This window comes from Misgurnus anguillicaudatus, chromosome 6 (genome assembly GCF_027580225.2).
Source record: "Misgurnus anguillicaudatus chromosome 6, ASM2758022v2, whole genome shotgun sequence".
NCBI lineage: Eukaryota > Metazoa > Chordata > Actinopteri > Cypriniformes > Cobitidae > Misgurnus > Misgurnus anguillicaudatus.
Window position 1 is genome coordinate 22,454,300 of NC_073342.2, and position 17,064 is coordinate 22,471,363.

Here is a 17,064-nt window from a genome sequence, read left to right on the forward strand (position 1 = left end):
CAGCAGGCCTAGTTATATCACTACGCCTGCTGCGGCCATGTTACATCGGCAAAGTCCTTGATTGTTGCGCCAGAATGAGGGTGTAGTCCTAGCCGTGTCTGCCTAGAAAATCACAACTTTTAATTTCCGTTGGTCTTAGAGTCAAGTTTTAAATAGGAAAAATATATAAACTCTTCGGTTATTTTATTTTGGTTATATTCCAAAACGGTAAGAATCAAATGTTTGGCTCTGGGGGAGCTGGAAAATGGGCATATTTTCCAAAAAAGTAAAATGTTCCTTGAAGTGTGTAATTTTGGTGCCACTGGCATCCCTTAAAGCAAAAGCCCTGCCCCAAAACTGCACCATTGGTTGAGCCGACGTTGCTGTGACAGGCTGTTTGAAATTCTTATAGAAACAGAGGAATGTTTTAAAAATACTATGGCTTTTACACTACACTTTTTACATTAGTTTTACATTTAACTCTTTCCCCGCCAGCATTTTTCAAAAAGTTGCCAGCCAGCGCCAGCATTTTTTATGATTTTCACAAAAGTTGAATGTCTTCCAAAATTTTTTTAAATATATAAACATACAATATATCAAATGAAAGAACAGACCCTCTGCTTTCAAACAAAAAACCTTTTCATCCTACCCTCATTACACCTTCAGTTTTCTTAAAAATACAAAATTTTGGAAAAAAAGCTGAGATAATTGCGTTTTTGTAAAAGACTTCTGATAAAAATCTGATTCAGAGCGATGAAACTCATACACTGAGTTTGAACTGTTTGATCTTATAGGCTTGCTTCCGGGTTGTATAAGTTGGGCAAGAGCGCCATCTGGTGGATAATAGCAGAAATACGCATTACCGGAAAAATTCGTAATTGGCAGGGAAGCGTTTTCTCTTAATTGACGAGTTAGCTCGTCAATGGCGGGGAAAGAGTTACGATCATTTACCCCCGAATTTAATTTCTATTAACATTTGTTTACACATGGAAGTGAATAAATGATAACAGTATTTATTTTGGGGTGAACTATCAATTTTAACTAAAAAATATTACACACGTCACCTTTAAGGGAATGTGGCTACAGAGCCACATGATGGCACATCATGACATAGTCAGGTTTCAATTTTTGTGATTTTATATTATAATAAACGATTGTTACAGTGGTGCTGTATGATGTAGAGGAGATGCAAGCCTTTGCACAAACTCACAAGATTCATATTGCTGTCTCAGAAATAGGGATGCACTGATAGGATTTTTTTGGGCCGATACCGATTCCGATTTAAACAGACAACTTCTGGCCGATACCGATGCCGATATTAAACACTTGTATACAATACTATACAGTTGGTCTATTAGCTAGTTTATTTCTGCATCAAATTATTTTTACTGAACATGGATTGGATCTAATTAACATTCAACTGACCAACGTAATAAGAGAGGCACAAATTAAGCTAAAACAAATATAATAAGACAGCATGACAACCTTCAAAGGTGGTTTTTGCTATTCAGCATTTATTTTATTAACAACATTAACTCATTTTTTACATATAATGGATTTCTTTATGCAGTTAATTAATAAACAATCGGTATCGGCCTTTCTCGTGCTATTGCCGATATGCCGATGGTTTCAAATTCATCTAAAATCGGCCGATAAATATCGGTGGCCGATACATCGGTGCATCACTACTCAGAAAGAATAATAGTTTTTAACCATGATATGCTCTGTAATATAAACTAAATGCTGGATTATTGTGTTAGTTTGGATTTAATCTATGCAATCCGTGAAGCACTGACACCAAGATTCATTTTATTAGCAAGCCTATTTCTTAAAGACCCTCACTGTATACGAAATCTATTTTTCTATTTTTGTGTTGTAGTCCCGCCCACAGCTAAATTGAATTGGTCCAAAATTCCAAAACCACAAATATCCTAATAATATTAAGGTGTGGTTATTTTCTGCCTGTGCAATTTAAAAGCTGTACAAATACAGTACAATCTTAAACTAAACACCGGTTATATCTTTTATCAATATTAAGAGCTTTAATACTCCACAACCTTAACGAACACAACCAGATTTAAAGCTACAGTCATTTTGATACAGCAACTGTACAAATGGTTCATAGTTCTTCAAAATAATACTCCTTAAATGTTTGTTAAGCCAAAAAATTATCAAGATGTTTGTTTACACATTTGTTTGCATTTGCAAATGATGCTACAGAAGGCAGTGGTGTGTGAAATTCATAATGATTGTATGTTTTATACTCTTTATGTCTTTTTGAAGCAATTCACTGATTATATGAAGGTATGTACTGTACTTCAAAACTGTTTGGAGCAAGATCTGCAAATTGTTACAAGCTGTAATACTAGTCTACCAAGTCCAATTTCAGGTTAAAGGGTAATTGGACCATATTTTATCACAATTTTCTGATATTTTACAGTCTTTTGACGCAATAATGCATTCACAGTTTTATAAAATAGTGTATTTTTGTAGCATTTAGATGAGTTTGTATAGGACAATATTATCGGAGCCTGCAATGTTTGTGTTGATTACCTCAGTGCTAAACCTTGCCAGTCTCTTAATGTGTCCATATATTGTTTATTCATCTCAAAAACGTATGCAATTATATGCAATGTGTAACACATTACTTGACCTTTTTTACATTCAGCAATACTATTAACCAAATACTCTATGAAGACAATGCAATGTGCAACAAATGTTGCTTGACTTATGCACTGCAAATAAAAGATTGTAACTATTTTCTTTGATGTGCAAATAAATGTATGTCATATATAACATTAAGTATCTCACATCTACAGAATACGGCATCGTATTAAATGAGTCTGCAAACCCAAGAGAGTGATTGGAGCTGTGTACACAAACTGTTTGTTTAGTGAGTTAAGTCACTTTTTATTTTGACAATCTTTACACGAAATATGTAGAAAAAAACTCTAAATGTTCATAAACCCCTATTCCAGTCATACTGTAGTAAACAAACATCAGACAGTTGTGTGTCTTTAAAACACTGACCTCTGCTAATATTTAACCAGAAACTGACCAAAGCCAGATTTTCTCATTGCTACAGAAGAAACATGTCAAACTTGGTAAGGCATACATTATTTCTGAATCCTATTAATCCTTAATTTAAAAACATTTAAAGTGTCTCCTGTTATTATTACTATGATATACTCACAAAAGGTTATACAGTACATTGCACCATATTAATGCATTAGGGCCAAAAAGCTACAGGGTTACCGGTAGGTTACAACTGGGGTTACAAGAGGCACTAACACAACTGTATAGCCACACTGTATATGACTTGAAACCCCTAATGCAGCTTACTTTACCATTAATTAACACACTAATACTATTAAATAATACAGTGTTACTTAAAATATTATGTACATAAAAACACAAACTAGCAAGTGGGCTGAAGTAGCCTATGGAAATCAACATCATCCAGTCAAGATAGAAAATCATTAAGCTTACCTTAAAGTACCCTAAACTGTTTTCTGCGAGTCTATAGATGTTAATATTCGACATCCATGTTTGTAACATCAAAGCAGAAGAAACTTTTGTAATGTTGTATATGTCATAGTCCTCAGTTTTAACACGTCTGCGCTGGTACGTCACGTTTTATTTAACTTATGCGTTTTATTCTCACAGTGTAGCTTTTTTCTGCTGAGGATTTTTTAAGGCGACGCTGAGAGCCTGAGTTCAAAATAACTGACTTGATTTTGTATGTACCTGTACACAGCACGAACTTAACTGGTATCCACTACACTGCACTGATCTATCAGCGTATGACATCATAATACCGCGAGAGCTCCTCGAAACCACAACTCGACTCGCTCTCGCGGTATTGAGATGTCATAAGCGGATCGGCCTGCGCAGTGCCGCATGAAGTCGCTTTACAACAACGTCCGTCTGTTTCTTGAAATGGTTTTAACGCATAGATATATAGTTTTAACGTAGCTATCCTCAGTTCAGTTATCTTTTTATTTAGAAACGAATTACAATCACACAGACAATATATTTTTTTACAGTTATTATTGCTAATATACATCTTATGAAGCACATACACTTTTAAATAACAAAATGAATATAATATATTAATAATAGCATTCACTTTTATATAATGTATTTATTATATAGTAATTTCGAAGTAAGTATATAAAACTTATTTGTTTTCGTAATGTTCTTCTTTATATTTATTGTCACAACTGGTAGGTCTATAGAATTTAATTCTGTGATGAACAACAAAAAAATAATTTTAATTGAAATATTTATAAAAACATTTTAACATTTACAGCTTTTTATAATGAAATTTATTTAATTACGTTCTGAAGGAGCATGGTCATGTAATCCAACCAATCAGCGCAAAGAGGTGTATATAAATAGCCATTCCTTACCTCTTTTCCATGACAGTTTTTGCAGCATCCCTCCTCCACTCCATCACTCTCAGCTATAGGGTTCTCACACCTTAGTTAACTTCAAATTTAAGGACCTTTCAAGGACTTTTCAGGTCCAATACCCTCAAATTCAAGGACTAAATGTGGGGACACATTTTAAGTGAGAGCAAGGTTACATCGTGTTACCTTTTAAGATACATTGTTACAGTTCCCTACTTTGGGGACGCCTCCAGGGGTAAGTGCGTCTGAATGTGTATATAAAATTAAACCAATGGTGAGGCTTAACGACAAAGACAGGGTGACGCGGGAGCCAGAAAGTATATCGCTATCTGAAAAATTGCCAAAGACGGTGTTACAGGGACGTAGGAAGTATGGCAAGGGAGACGCAGCGTCTCGTTCCCTTCTCAGGGAACAACAGTTACATACGTACCCCGAGAAGTTTTCCTGTGTCAAACACAACTATGCAAAAAGCATTTTGGTTTGAATCAACATTCGCATACAGAAGATATAAGCATTTAAAGTGAACAGTTTAGCACGTGTGCTTAAAAGACTAGAAATGTTATGATATTATCGTACACTGAACAGGGAATAATATGGATTTTTTTTCCAGAAAACTTCTTGCATAAAATAGATTCAAGCACTTTCAATGACCTCTATGTATGTATATTTTCAAAAACTTCCCAGGGCCTTGAATTATTTCTCCCAGATTTACAAACTTTCAAGGATTTTAAGGACCAGCTAGTACATCTATCCCAGTTAAAGAGGGGAAGTAGCCTACTGGGGCATTCAGGCTAAAATTCTGAGCTCGGAGCCCTCCACTCAGACAGCATGCCAAATATGCTTTATCTCATTCCCTATACATATTAGCTGGTGAATTTTCCTATTGTAATGTGGCCTACAGTTGGATTGTAACGTATATCAGTGTTGTATTTTTTATATAACATTCTCACATTTTGTTCTCAATTAATTTCCGCAGATGGGAAACCAAGGAAAGCGTAGTGTGTTAACATTTTACACCATTTACCTCATCATATTTGTCTCTTCTTGCACATCATCTGCTCCTCCATCAACATCAGTTCCTCTCTTCAACGAAAGCCCTTTTGTGCTCTTCTGGAATGGACCTATTTCCAAATGCCAACAGCTAAAAATCACCCTCGATTTATCACTGTTCCAGGCTGTCACCACACCCGCAAGGGTAAGCAATCAATCCCTGACCTTGTTCTACAAAAACCGAATTGGGCTTTTCCCCTATGTGGACGATCACTCTTTCAAAGAGTATAATGGTGGCATACCGCAAAGAGGTAATTTATCTGCTAGTCTGAAGAAAGCTAAAGACGAGTTTACTCAGTACATACCCGACTCATCTTCTGGCTTGGCTGTCATGGACTGGGAAGAGTGGCTTCCGATGTTTGACCGAAATTTGGAAATAAAAGAGATCTACAAGGACCTGTCCATCAACTACACCTTGGAGCATAACATTTCCCTTAACCTGCAACAGGCTGCCAGCAAAGCTAAACAAGAATTCCAAAAGGCAGCAAGAAGTTTTATGGAGGAAACTTTAAAGTTAGGGGTCACTCTTAGACCTCAGTACCTGTGGGGCTACTATTTATTCCCAGATTGCTATAACTATGAATTTGAGGTTCAAAACTACACAGGTGTTTGTTCAGAGCACACAAAACAATTGAACGATAAACTCTTCTGGCTGTGGGAGAGAAGTACAGCCCTTTATCCATCAGCATACCTGCCGGCAAATATAAGTGGAAGCAAAACCGCAGCGCTGTTTGTTCGTCACCAAGTGCAAGAGGCAATGAGAGTTGCAGCCTTACCGAAACATAGCTACACTGCACCTGTTTATGTCTATTTACGTCCCCTTATACGGGACCAAAAGGAGATTTACATGAATGAGGTATTGTATGAATACTTAGAATTGAACTGTATAGTCTACGAGTAGGTGTCTTGCAATAGCTAATACTATATTTTTTTACTCTAACTAGAATGACCTGGTCAGTAGTATAGGTGAAAGTGCAGCTTTGGGGGCTTCCGGATCTGTTCTTTGGGGGGCTAGTGCCGATTATAATGACAAGGTAATTCACATTTACATTTATGCATTTGACAGGCGCTTTTATCCAAAGTGACTTACGTACAGTAGGGCTGTCACGATTATGAAATTTGGCTGACAATTAATTGTCTACTGCAGCTTTCACATAGGACGTGGTGTGTGCTGCACCGCGCTATGAAACCCATTTATTTCAATGGCTTGTGCGCGCGAGGGCGGTTTGTTGTTGCGTTGAGCAAAGCGCGAGCACAGCGGAGAGCTTGCGCTCACGCCGCGGTCAAAGTTCAAAATAGTTTAACTTTGGTTTGGCCAGCAGAGGGCAAATCGCTTGGCTGCGCTGAACCCAGCGGCTAGCGCAGCGCACACCGCGTCCTATGTGAAAGCCGCATAATTAATTGTGTCGATTAACTGCCTGTTTTAGGGCTTTGACGTTTAATTCTCATAGATTTTTTTGTTTGTTCATAAAATAGTTTTCACACATTGTTGTGATTATTTAAATTCAATCTTTTGCAAGGTTATACAGGCGCTGCAGCTCCCCCTTGTGTTTTTTAGAGAGATATGCAATCATTGTGGTGATCTGAAATCACCGTGGTGAGGTCAAACAATCGCGATGAGACAATTATTTAATCATTGTGACAGCCCTAATGCACAGTTCATTTAACACACTGTATTTTTTGTCAGTATGTGTTTCATTAGACACAACCATGATTTCTGTGTTGCAAGCACAATGCTACCAATTGAGCTACAGGAACTCTATTCTTCTCTTATAGAAACAATTAAACAATTTACCCAAAAATGAAAGAGATGTCACTGCTTATGCATTCTCATTGTTTGTTTTATGATGTTATGCATGAGTTGCATTTCCATGATTTCCACAAACACAGAATAGGATTTTAATCATTATACACTGTCCGAAAAGATGGTACCCTTTAAAAAGGTCTTTATATGTACTTTTTCGGTACTAATATGCACCTTTAGGTAGTTTTTGGTGACACTGTAGTGCCAGAAATGGATTTAGGTTGCTTAATGTATTTTCAATCTATTTTGTTCTTTGCAGGCCTCTTGTGAAGGTTTATCTGCATACCTGTCTGACACATTAAACCCCTACATTGCAAACGTCACCGCTGCGGCTGATTTCTGCAGCAAACATCTTTGTCAAGGCAACGGACGCTGTGTCCGCAAAAACTACAATTTGGATCACTATCTCCACCTTAGTTTGGAGAACCACCAAATCAGAAGGATTGCTGGGAAATATTTGGTCTCTGGGACCCCATCACTGAATGACCTCAATGACTGGGCAGACAAATTCACCTGTCAGTGCTACAGAGACAGAAAGTGCTCGGCTAAAATCACCTTTTAGACATTGGACAAAAAATGAATTCAATTAAAATTTGTGAAAAAATGAAATGGGTTATCACACAAAATAAACTTTCACTTGAAATAAGAAATAAGTGCACTTTTGGATACAAATTTGTCTTTAAAATGTAGTGAAGTAGGTAAACACCCAATAATATTAACTTACATGACATTAACATCCTGTAGAAGAATGATATGTACTAACATACGGTAGATATTGTTCTCCTACAAGATGTTAATGTCATGTAAGTTCATGGCAGATAAGATACTGTATAATCATGCGTCATCAGTTTTGAGTAGATTGATAAATCCTGAATTATCATCAGAGAATAATCTAAATATAACTCGTGTGCCCTTGTTAGTGTTCTGGTCTTGTAGGATACCAGCTGTAGTTGCATAATCCACTTTAATCTTTTCTCAGTACGTCTTAACAGGTTTTTCCTTTTAGATGGCAAAAATCCAAGATGACCTGCCTTCACCTCAACATTACAACTAATATAAAGTGTGACCAACAACGTTACAGCACATATTTGACCTTCAACACAGATGTGTCAGATACTGATGTACAACAATCTGTTAACATGTATACAGAATATCATCTTACTGTAGATCCACTGTCAACTATTAATAAATCATCACGAGATTAAAGTCACAACCTATCAGACTATCAAATACTTTAGCAGAAAACGGCAAAAGCATGTTAACCGCTCCCATGTTATCATAACAAAACAAGAGCTTTTGATAAGATTTTGCTATATATATCCACACATGTAACATATCTTGGAATAACTAAAATGCTGCGTGAAGTAAAAGGTAAGAAAAATGTCATTTCAATAATGCTTAAAAAAAGATTTCTTAGTATTTAGATTAGTATTTTTATTTAGTTTTCCAATGCAAATATCTAAAAATGTATAAATTTAAATAATTTACTTGAGAATCAGAATGACCAAGTAAATTTTTCTTACGCCATTGGCAGATATTTTTGCTTGTTTTAAGCATAAACTCACAAAATTTTGATATATTGTTCAGAAACAAGCATTACACTGCAAAAAAAAACTTTCTTACTTATTATTTTGTCTTGTTATATAAAAATTCTTAAATCAATATGTATTTAATTTTTTTAGACAAAAAAAATGTTTCTTGAATTGTTCTAGAATTAAGTGTTTAAAAAAATCCAAGATTTTTTTCTTACCCGATTGGCAGATATTTTTGATTTTCAAGAAAAAAATTCTTAGGATTTTTGTCTTGTTTTCAGTAAAAATATCTAAAATTCTTTAAATTAAGATGCTTTTTATTGAAAAAAAAAAAACAAGCAAAAAAATATGCCAATGGGGTAAGCAAAAAACTCTTGAACATTTTTCTTAAACACTAAATTCAAGAAAAATTCAAGAAAAATTAGCTTAACCCATTGGCAATTTTTTGCTTGTTTTATGCACAAAATTACTTAAATTTGATATTTTTGGTCTAAAAACTCGACTTATTTTCTTTGGTCGTTTTGCGCATCAAGAAAAAGCATCTTTATTTTAAGAATTTTTAGATATTTTTACTGAAAACAAGACAAAAATACTAGAAAATTCTTGAAAATCATTGTTTGCAGTGTTAAGTCTTAATGTAATTCTGCTTCTCAAATAAATGTATCTTAATTTAAGAATTTTTAGATACTTAACATTTTTAAAGGTTCTACAATGCCACAGAAAAAAAAACATTTTTGACAGCATTCCAAAAAGAAAACTATAAAAAAACTTTATATTATAAAAAGGTATGAAAGAAATGATTCTTCTAGGAACCTTTGACTGAATGGTTCTTTGGGGAACCAAAAATTAAAATTTTAAATAACCCATAATTATGTTTATCAACAAAAGCTGAATGATAAATTACACAATTAAAATCTTCAGTGGTTTACAATTATTTTTGTTGTGCACATTTTTCATTTATTACTATGACATTGACAATGCAGATCCATATTCCACAGATAATCCAGAAGTTTAACAAATTTGCCGAAGCTGCAACAATGTTGTTTTCCATTCATCTGGGATCACCTCTCCATCTAGCTATCCTGATCTCCCTTTGGGGTTTTCTTAACACAACATTAGCTCTACCACCAACCATGCCTCCGATCTTCAAAGACACACCCTTCTCTGTTATCTGGAACGCCCCTACCCCAGTATGCGAGAAGCTTGAAATCAATTTGGACACTTCAGTGTTCAATGCCGTCACTACGCCAGCCAGCGTCCCCGACCAATTTCTGAACCTCTTCTACGCCCAACGTATCGGTCTGTACCCTTACGTAAACCCGGACACAAAAGAGGAGTTTAATGGCGGCATTCCCCAAAAGGCCAACCTGACCGCCAGCCTGTTAAAAGAACTTGATGATGTCAAATATTACATCCCATGGTTCTACCAAGGTTTGGCCGTGATCGACTGGGAGGCGTGGCGACCGCTATGGGCTAGAAATTGGAGTTCTAAAGAAATCTACAGGGAGCTCTCCATTCAATATGCACAGGAGAAAAACCCATCTCTGCCCTCCGAAGAGACTGTAGCTTTGGCCAAAAAGCAGTTTCAAGCGGCCGCTAGGGCTTATATGGAAGGCACATTAAAGCTTGGGATCGAAATGAGGCCAAACTACCTCTGGGGCTATTATTTATTCCCTGACTCTTACAATTATGGATGGGAGCAGCCTGGTTATACCGGCGAATGTTCAGAACAAGAGCAGATCTTGAATGATGAGCTCCTTTGGCTATGGAACTCAAGCACGGCATTGTTTCCTTCTGCGTACCTGCCGCTAGCCCTTCAGAACAACCAAAACGCAGCTTACTTTGTTCGTGGACGAGTACAGGAGGCCGTCCGGGTGTCTGCTTTGCCAAATCATCCCTACACCTCTCCGATTTACGTATACTTGCGTCCTCTGTTTCGGGATCAGTCAGAAATATACCTGAGTGAGGTGAGGAATTATGAAAACAGTTAATAAACAATTCATGAATCTTCATAGAGTCATAAAAAATCTTTTCTTTGTATTTTTTAGACGGATCTGGTCAATACTATTGGGGAGAGTGCAGCTCTGGGGGCATCAGGGGCTGTGCTATGGGGGGCCAGCGCAGATTATAACAACAAGGTAATGTCCAATATATGTGACCCTATATAAAATCATAACATAAAGTACATTCTGTGAACATAACCTTATATTTTTATATTGACTGAGAAAGTGCATGTCAAAAATTGAAATTAATCACAGAATCTCTCTTCATTTATAGGAATCGTGTGAAGCTCTGTCTGCCTATCTGTCCTCCACTCTTAACCCTTATATAACCAATGTGACAGCAGCCGCTAAACTTTGCAGTAGCACGCTGTGTCAAAACAAAGGCCGCTGTGTGCGCAAGAATCCTCAATCAAACACCTATCTGCATCTGAATCCGAAACATTTCAACATCCTGAAGAGTCGTGGTCAATACATGGCCGTGGGGACGCCTTCCCTTGATGACATCAGGCAGTTTTTGGACGACTTCACCTGTCAGTGTTACGCGGGTCAGAAATGTGCAGCCAAAATGCCGGACGCCCTTCCAACAACTCCAGTGGTTGTTCGTGTAACCTCATATGAGACAAACACATTTTGATGTGTCTCGTTAAACAAATAAACATAAATAAAAAGGTAATAATATTTTGGAATAAAAGACTTTCTCTTATGATTTATTCACCATCGTGCCATACTAGGTTAACTCCTATGTATATAATACATACAAATTTAGAAAATATACAATATAGAATTAATGTATAATATATATATTATACACCATCATTAACTACTCATAAACTAACATAAATTCATGACTTGTTAATGTATTTTTGTGTAGGACCTACACAATGACTTTTCTTGGAGGGATACACTGTTAAAAAGTTATCAATTACACATTCTATACATATTGTGCTCATCTAAATCCTAATTTTGGGTGGTTTTAAAGGAGACGAGCAAATGTGAAAATTGGGCAGACATTTGGAAGGGGTAATAATGGCTTAAAAGAAGAACAAGAACACAAGACAGATGCTCTATGTGCATTTTGATAATAAGACAAGCAAGTTCACACAATAACCATCGTCTGTAGGCTAACACTGATTTAAATTTATAATGAATAGATCTGCCATCTTCTGTTCCCCTATCTTGCCTCTTGTGCGTCTACAGTTAACACATATTTTTAGGGCAAGATGTTGCAGAGATGCATTGCAGAGTTGGAATTAACAATCCAATACTTTTGTTGGAGCGTCGTGTGGATGTGATTTCTGCCGGCATGCCTAAGATTTTCATGTATGTGATGAAGCAGAAAAGTGCAGATGTAATGATCTTTTGGCAGAATCATTGGTCGCATTTCTGACTTACCCAATCTACCCCCTACTCGCAGGACTCCTTCATCAAGCACTGGATCAAGCTTGTAGATGTTGCTCTGTCTTTTTAAAGCTTTTTCAGTTGAAGATGCTTTCTATAGCTGTTCCACCTCATCTGAATATCTTTGTCTTTGGCAAAACACAATGATGGCCTTTTCTGCCTTTGACAGATCTTTCAGATTTATGGAACATCTTCCCAGTATCTTCTTAAAAGATTGCATTTGGTCACATATCAGTTTGTTCTGGATTCTTGTTTTAGATTTTGTTTCCAGACTGGCAATAATGTCTTTTCTTTTTGCTCTGAGTGACTTTAGTGGATTTAGTTTGGTTCCTATATCTCCACTGGTATAAATAGACTGCATTTATATAGCGTCCTACCTCTTTTTGTATGCACACAAGGCAAGTTTTAAACATGTTACAAAACACAACAAAATTAAACACACATTTAGACGGCGCTGAATCCTTAAATTATTAAAGATTCAATCTCGTCTATCCTACATTTAAAATCTGGCTCAATATCAGGTTCGGTCGCTGCCGTTTCCATTTTCGTATGAACTTTATCAACATCCGTTCTTGTTTCTTAATCACTTCAATCATCATGGTGGTAGTTTTGATGAAATCTTCTTTACGTAAAGGTTTTCTCTGTCTTCTCCTTTTCTTCTCCTTCTTCTTCTTTTTGTTTTTCTCCTCCTGTACACCTTGATAAATCAAATCACTAAGGTTAACTTCAACTTGTTGGGATCGCCTATTACGTTTCCTTTCATCTCTTTGGTTTCTCCTTCTGTAAACCTTGAGTAATCAGATCATTGGAATTAACTTTCATTTGTTGTGGTGCTTATATTGTACTTTATCTTTTGTTGGTGTATGACACATCTGACAAACTTTTGACCCAACCTTGCACTTCTTTTTGCATTTATACCATAAATGAACTTCATCTTTTTCAAAAATGAGAACAACAAGAAAAGATTAAAGTGGATTATGCAACAGGGGTCAACGCAAAAAAAATTCGACTGGCCCGGTCGGGCAAGTGGTTCAGGTTTTCACTTGCCCTGCCAAAATTTTCACTGGCCCCACCAAAAAATATTTTTGTGTCACATATTAAAAATAATAATTCAAAAGTCAAAGATAATTGTATACATTTTATTCATCATTAGCCTGTCAGGGCTATGGTCTCAGATATTTCAGCATAAAAACCGCACAAAAGATCATTCATAAATGAAATCTTGTTGCAAGAACGTTAATTAACCCATATTACTAAAACAGTGGTATTACATTTTATACAGTGTTGTTTTTGTTTCTGCCAGCACGCTAATAAAGTGGATTGCCTTAATCTCAGTTAGCATCTCTTTCCAAAGAACCTCAAAGATAGTGTCTGTGAATCTAGAATTATAAATATTTAGAAAATGTTATAATAGGTCAAAATCATTGTGTGATGGAAACAAACAGAAGTATGGAAAATATATACTGCATATATTTCCATGCAGTTCTATCCATTTTTACAAATAGTGGAGCATTTAGCGGACTTATTTCGTTAACGCCAGTGGATTTTTTTAAGTTGCCAGCCAGCGCCCGCATTTTTTATGATTTTCACAAAAGTTTAATGCTGATCCCTCTGCTTTTAAACAAAATACAGTTTCATCCCATCTTTCTTTTTTATTCATCACCTTTCAAATATGGGTGGGTTTTAAGGACGTTTGTTAGAGATCAGATAATATCAGTGAATGCTCCAGTGTTTTACTGTAAGTCAAGGGCTGGTTTTATAAGGCTGTTTGCACTTTGTTTCATAGATCAGTTCAATAAACTGGAAACATTTTTCACTCTTGGTACAGTGTGATGAATTGTGTACAAACAGTAAAAGGGTCTACTAATGCATTAACTAACAAACATGTGTTAATGTGTAGTTAAGGTGGCTGTAATTCATGCATGAATTCATATGACTTATGGCATAGTTATGGTTAGTTATTGATTAGTACATAGCTTAACTTATCATGAGTTCATATTAAAGTAATTATTAATTTATGTATTAGTACATGATTATTCATGTACTGTTATTGTAAAGTGTTACTGATGGCAAACTTTGTAGAAAAAAAAATACAAAAAACACCAATGCCTTCACAAAATGAAGACAGAGAACGGAAAAGGAGGCTGCTAAAGGCAGTTCAACATTGCAAACATGGATTCAAAGTTCCATCAAGCCACCAGGTAAATCATATTGAATATTTAGCAGATTGTCACACTTTAATTTTTGTTATTATATTTCCCATTTTAATCACTTGTATAAGTTGATGCTAGTAATGTAACACATTTATAATACTTTATTAAAACCATAATAATATTACTACCCCCCTTAGTTCCCTTTTTGGGTGGGAACATTTTCATTTTCTAAATGACTGTTCAAATATATTCCACAGAAAATGGTTTATGAATGGTTTATAAATAATTTTGCCATTAAGGTATAATTTTGTTAAGGTTTGATGCAAAGGAAGTTAAATTAAGGCTGTTCAACCTAAGGCCAGTGGGTTTTGTACACATGTAAATTTGTGTGTAAGTACAGTATGAGTGTGACTTATGAAATGTAGTTTTCACAGATCTGTGTGTTCCTCTAGTTTTCTTGCTAATTAATTCATTTGTTTAGTTCATTTTAACACAATTATCAGCACACTAAGTTTAAAAAAATCATCCGGCCCGGCCCTCACATCGTGGCGTTATTTATCATCCGGCCCTCAGCCTAAAATAAGTTTGACACCCCTGCACTATAGGAAGCAGGCATATTATTTAGGGTGGTGCAGTGACCCAAACCTGGAAGTGTACACTGTTAAAAAAATTCATTAGAAATTACAGTGTTACTGGCAGCTGGTTGCAAAGCATTCTGGGAAACAAAATCTGAAGCAAAAAACTGAAAAAGTTGATGATGTTATCTGGTTCCTAGAGGCTGTTGAATAGTTTGATTCTAAATATAAAGGCTTGTTACAACCAGCCAGGCCCGGTACTAGGCTTGCTGGACTGGGGGGGCAGTCAGGATTTTTGGGTGGGCAGCCATTTCTCGACAAAAATTATTCATACACTAAAACGATGGCTGTTTCAATCCAATTTTATTTTGCATCTGTCTTATAATATGTTCTTTTAGACATTCAAATTTTAAAAGTAGATGCACTGCAAATGCGATTAAATTTATAATGATTTATAATGATTACGTTTAATGTAATTTTGCACATTAAGTCCCAGTTAATGAAATCAGGCAAGCAGGTGATATGAACGCAAAGCTTTACATATAGCTATATTTTATTAATCTGTACACTGCATTTAATCTATTATTTCACTTATACATAAATAAAAACCATCCCTATACCGACTCCTACCCAATATATGCCTTTATTCTAAATAAACACTTGTTAGGCAGTTTATTTTCACTTCTCAAACATTTTCTTCATTTAAAAATAAATGCATTTTAAATGTGATATGTGATGAGCTATATTTTCATTCAATCCTGACACCATCATACAGGCTGCTGCAGCAACCATGCTCAAATATCACAACAAAGCACAACGTTTTAAATAAAAAAAATTGAAACATCATGAAAGCAATTTGACATGCATGACAAATTCGTCAAAGGTTATCCTGTTTGCCGATAACAGCACCAGACAAAAGCACAAGCCCTAAAATAGTGTGATTTGCGATGAGACCAAAAATAAATTACACTGCTTTGTTCATAACATTGCAAATTAGATATTATTATACAACGCAACATTATAAAATACGTTTTACCTTACGATGACCTTTCGGAGTGAAAGCTCCTCTTGAACTTAAAAGTCTGTAGATTTTTGCATGTGAAGTTTTTCCTCAAACGCGAGCAGAATGTGCGGGAACAGTGTGCAGGAGCCATGGTAACTGGCTTTTACTAACAGAAGATATTTTTTTTGTTGGCTGGACATTTTTTGGGGGGCAGAGGGAAAATCTGACCCGGCCCTGCAACCAGCTGCAAGTAACACTGTAATTTTTACAGATTTTTTTACAGAGGTGACATGCTCTAATATGAATTAAGTTTAATTTCTTTTTATATAAGTGTTTGTTTGTTTTTTCTTTTCCCTTTATAAATGTTCTGTATACTCATAAGAGGAAGTCGATGTGTGACTCAGAGAAGAATGATACGAATTTGAATTTGTCCAAATAAAGAAAGGCACTGAAAGTCTATTAGTGCAATTGAATGTGGCTTGGGTGCTATAAATATGGGAGGCGCAGATTGATTGTTTGTTATGAAAAACTTTGTTCATTAAACCAAAGCCATATGCCTATGGTGATTTGTAAACTTCTTTTAATTAAGTCTCTGAGTGAGTTTATTTATTAAAAGAAAATAGTTTACTTTTGAACAACTCAGAGCCGGATCCAGCCGAGCCAACCCAGCAACACACTCAACTGAAAGGTGAGAAAGAGTCAATTACTTTGCAGTGTGGGTTTGGTTTATCTAAATTTGACCCATAATGGGTAAATATTGGACAGAAAACGTGCTGGGTTAAAAATGACCCAATGTTGGGTTGTTGTTATGCAACCATGGGGTATAATAACCTAGCAGTTGGGTTAAAATAACCCAGCATTGGGTCAATTTTAACCCAGCACATGTTCTGTCCAATATTTACTCATTATGGGTCAAAAATAAGCAGCCATTTTTAGACTGCATGTTATCATAACAAAACAAGAGATTTTGATAAGATTTTGCTATATATATATCCAAACATGTAACATATCTTGAATAACTAAAATGCTACATGAAGTAAAAGGTAAGAAAAATGTAATTTCAATGTTGCTTAAAAAAATTCTTAGTGTTTAGATTCAGTATTTTTCCAATGCAATTATCTAAAAATGTATAAATTAAATAATTTACTTGAGAAT

General features: G+C 35.7%; 3 protein-coding genes across 4 annotated transcripts in view; 2 read left to right on the forward strand and 1 right to left on the reverse strand.

The window, feature by feature from the left end:
• The window catches only part of wasla (WASP like actin nucleation promoting factor a), a 103,597-nt gene extending 99,979 nt beyond the window's left edge, over positions 1–3,618 (reverse strand). The window contains exon 1 of the mRNA XM_073868792.1: positions 3,469–3,618. Coding sequence (XP_073724893.1) covers positions 3,469–3,537 — 69 coding nt within the window. The 5' untranslated portion in view covers positions 3,538–3,618. The remainder of the gene's footprint in view (positions 1–3,468) is intronic.
• On the forward strand, positions 2,939–8,458 carry LOC129434341 (hyaluronidase-5-like). Of its 2 annotated transcripts, XM_055193270.2 has the most exons (4): positions 2,939–3,083; positions 5,368–6,297; positions 6,386–6,475; positions 7,505–8,458. In XM_055193270.2, exons 1-4 carry the CDS (start codon positions 3,072–3,074, stop codon positions 7,805–7,807), a joined length of 1,335 nt encoding a protein of 444 aa, XP_055049245.2. In that variant the 5' UTR covers positions 2,939–3,071; the 3' UTR covers positions 7,808–8,458. The 2 variants fall into 2 exon arrangements, with proteins under 2 accessions (XP_055049245.2, XP_073724894.1); XM_073868793.1 differs by lacking the exon at positions 6,386–6,475.
• Positions 8,459–8,492: 34 nt separating this feature from the next.
• On the forward strand, positions 8,493–11,471 carry LOC129434340 (hyaluronidase-5). Its single transcript, XM_055193268.2, has 4 exons — positions 8,493–8,616; positions 9,776–10,744; positions 10,826–10,915; positions 11,055–11,471. The coding sequence occupies exons 2-4, from the start codon at positions 9,815–9,817 to the stop codon at positions 11,412–11,414; spliced, it is 1,380 nt and encodes a 459-aa protein (XP_055049243.2). The 5' UTR covers positions 8,493–8,616; positions 9,776–9,814; the 3' UTR covers positions 11,415–11,471.
• The last annotated feature ends 5,593 nt before the right edge of the window (positions 11,472–17,064 follow it).

Coding starts and splice junctions, on each gene's coding strand:
- LOC129434340 (XM_055193268.2), top strand. CDS start 9,815: ATGTTGTTTTCCATTCATCTGGGATCACCTCTCCATCTAGCTATCCTG. Junction 10,745..10,825: donor CAGAAATATACCTGAGTGAG/GTGAGGAATTAT, acceptor TGTATTTTTTAG/ACGGATCTGGTCAATACTAT. Junction 10,916..11,054: donor GCGCAGATTATAACAACAAG/GTAATGTCCAAT, acceptor CTTCATTTATAG/GAATCGTGTGAAGCTCTGTC.
- LOC129434341 (XM_055193270.2), top strand. Junction 6,298..6,385: donor AGGAGATTTACATGAATGAG/GTATTGTATGAA, acceptor TACTCTAACTAG/AATGACCTGGTCAGTAGTAT. Junction 6,476..7,504: donor GTGCCGATTATAATGACAAG/GTAATTCACATT, acceptor TGTTCTTTGCAG/GCCTCTTGTGAAGGTTTATC.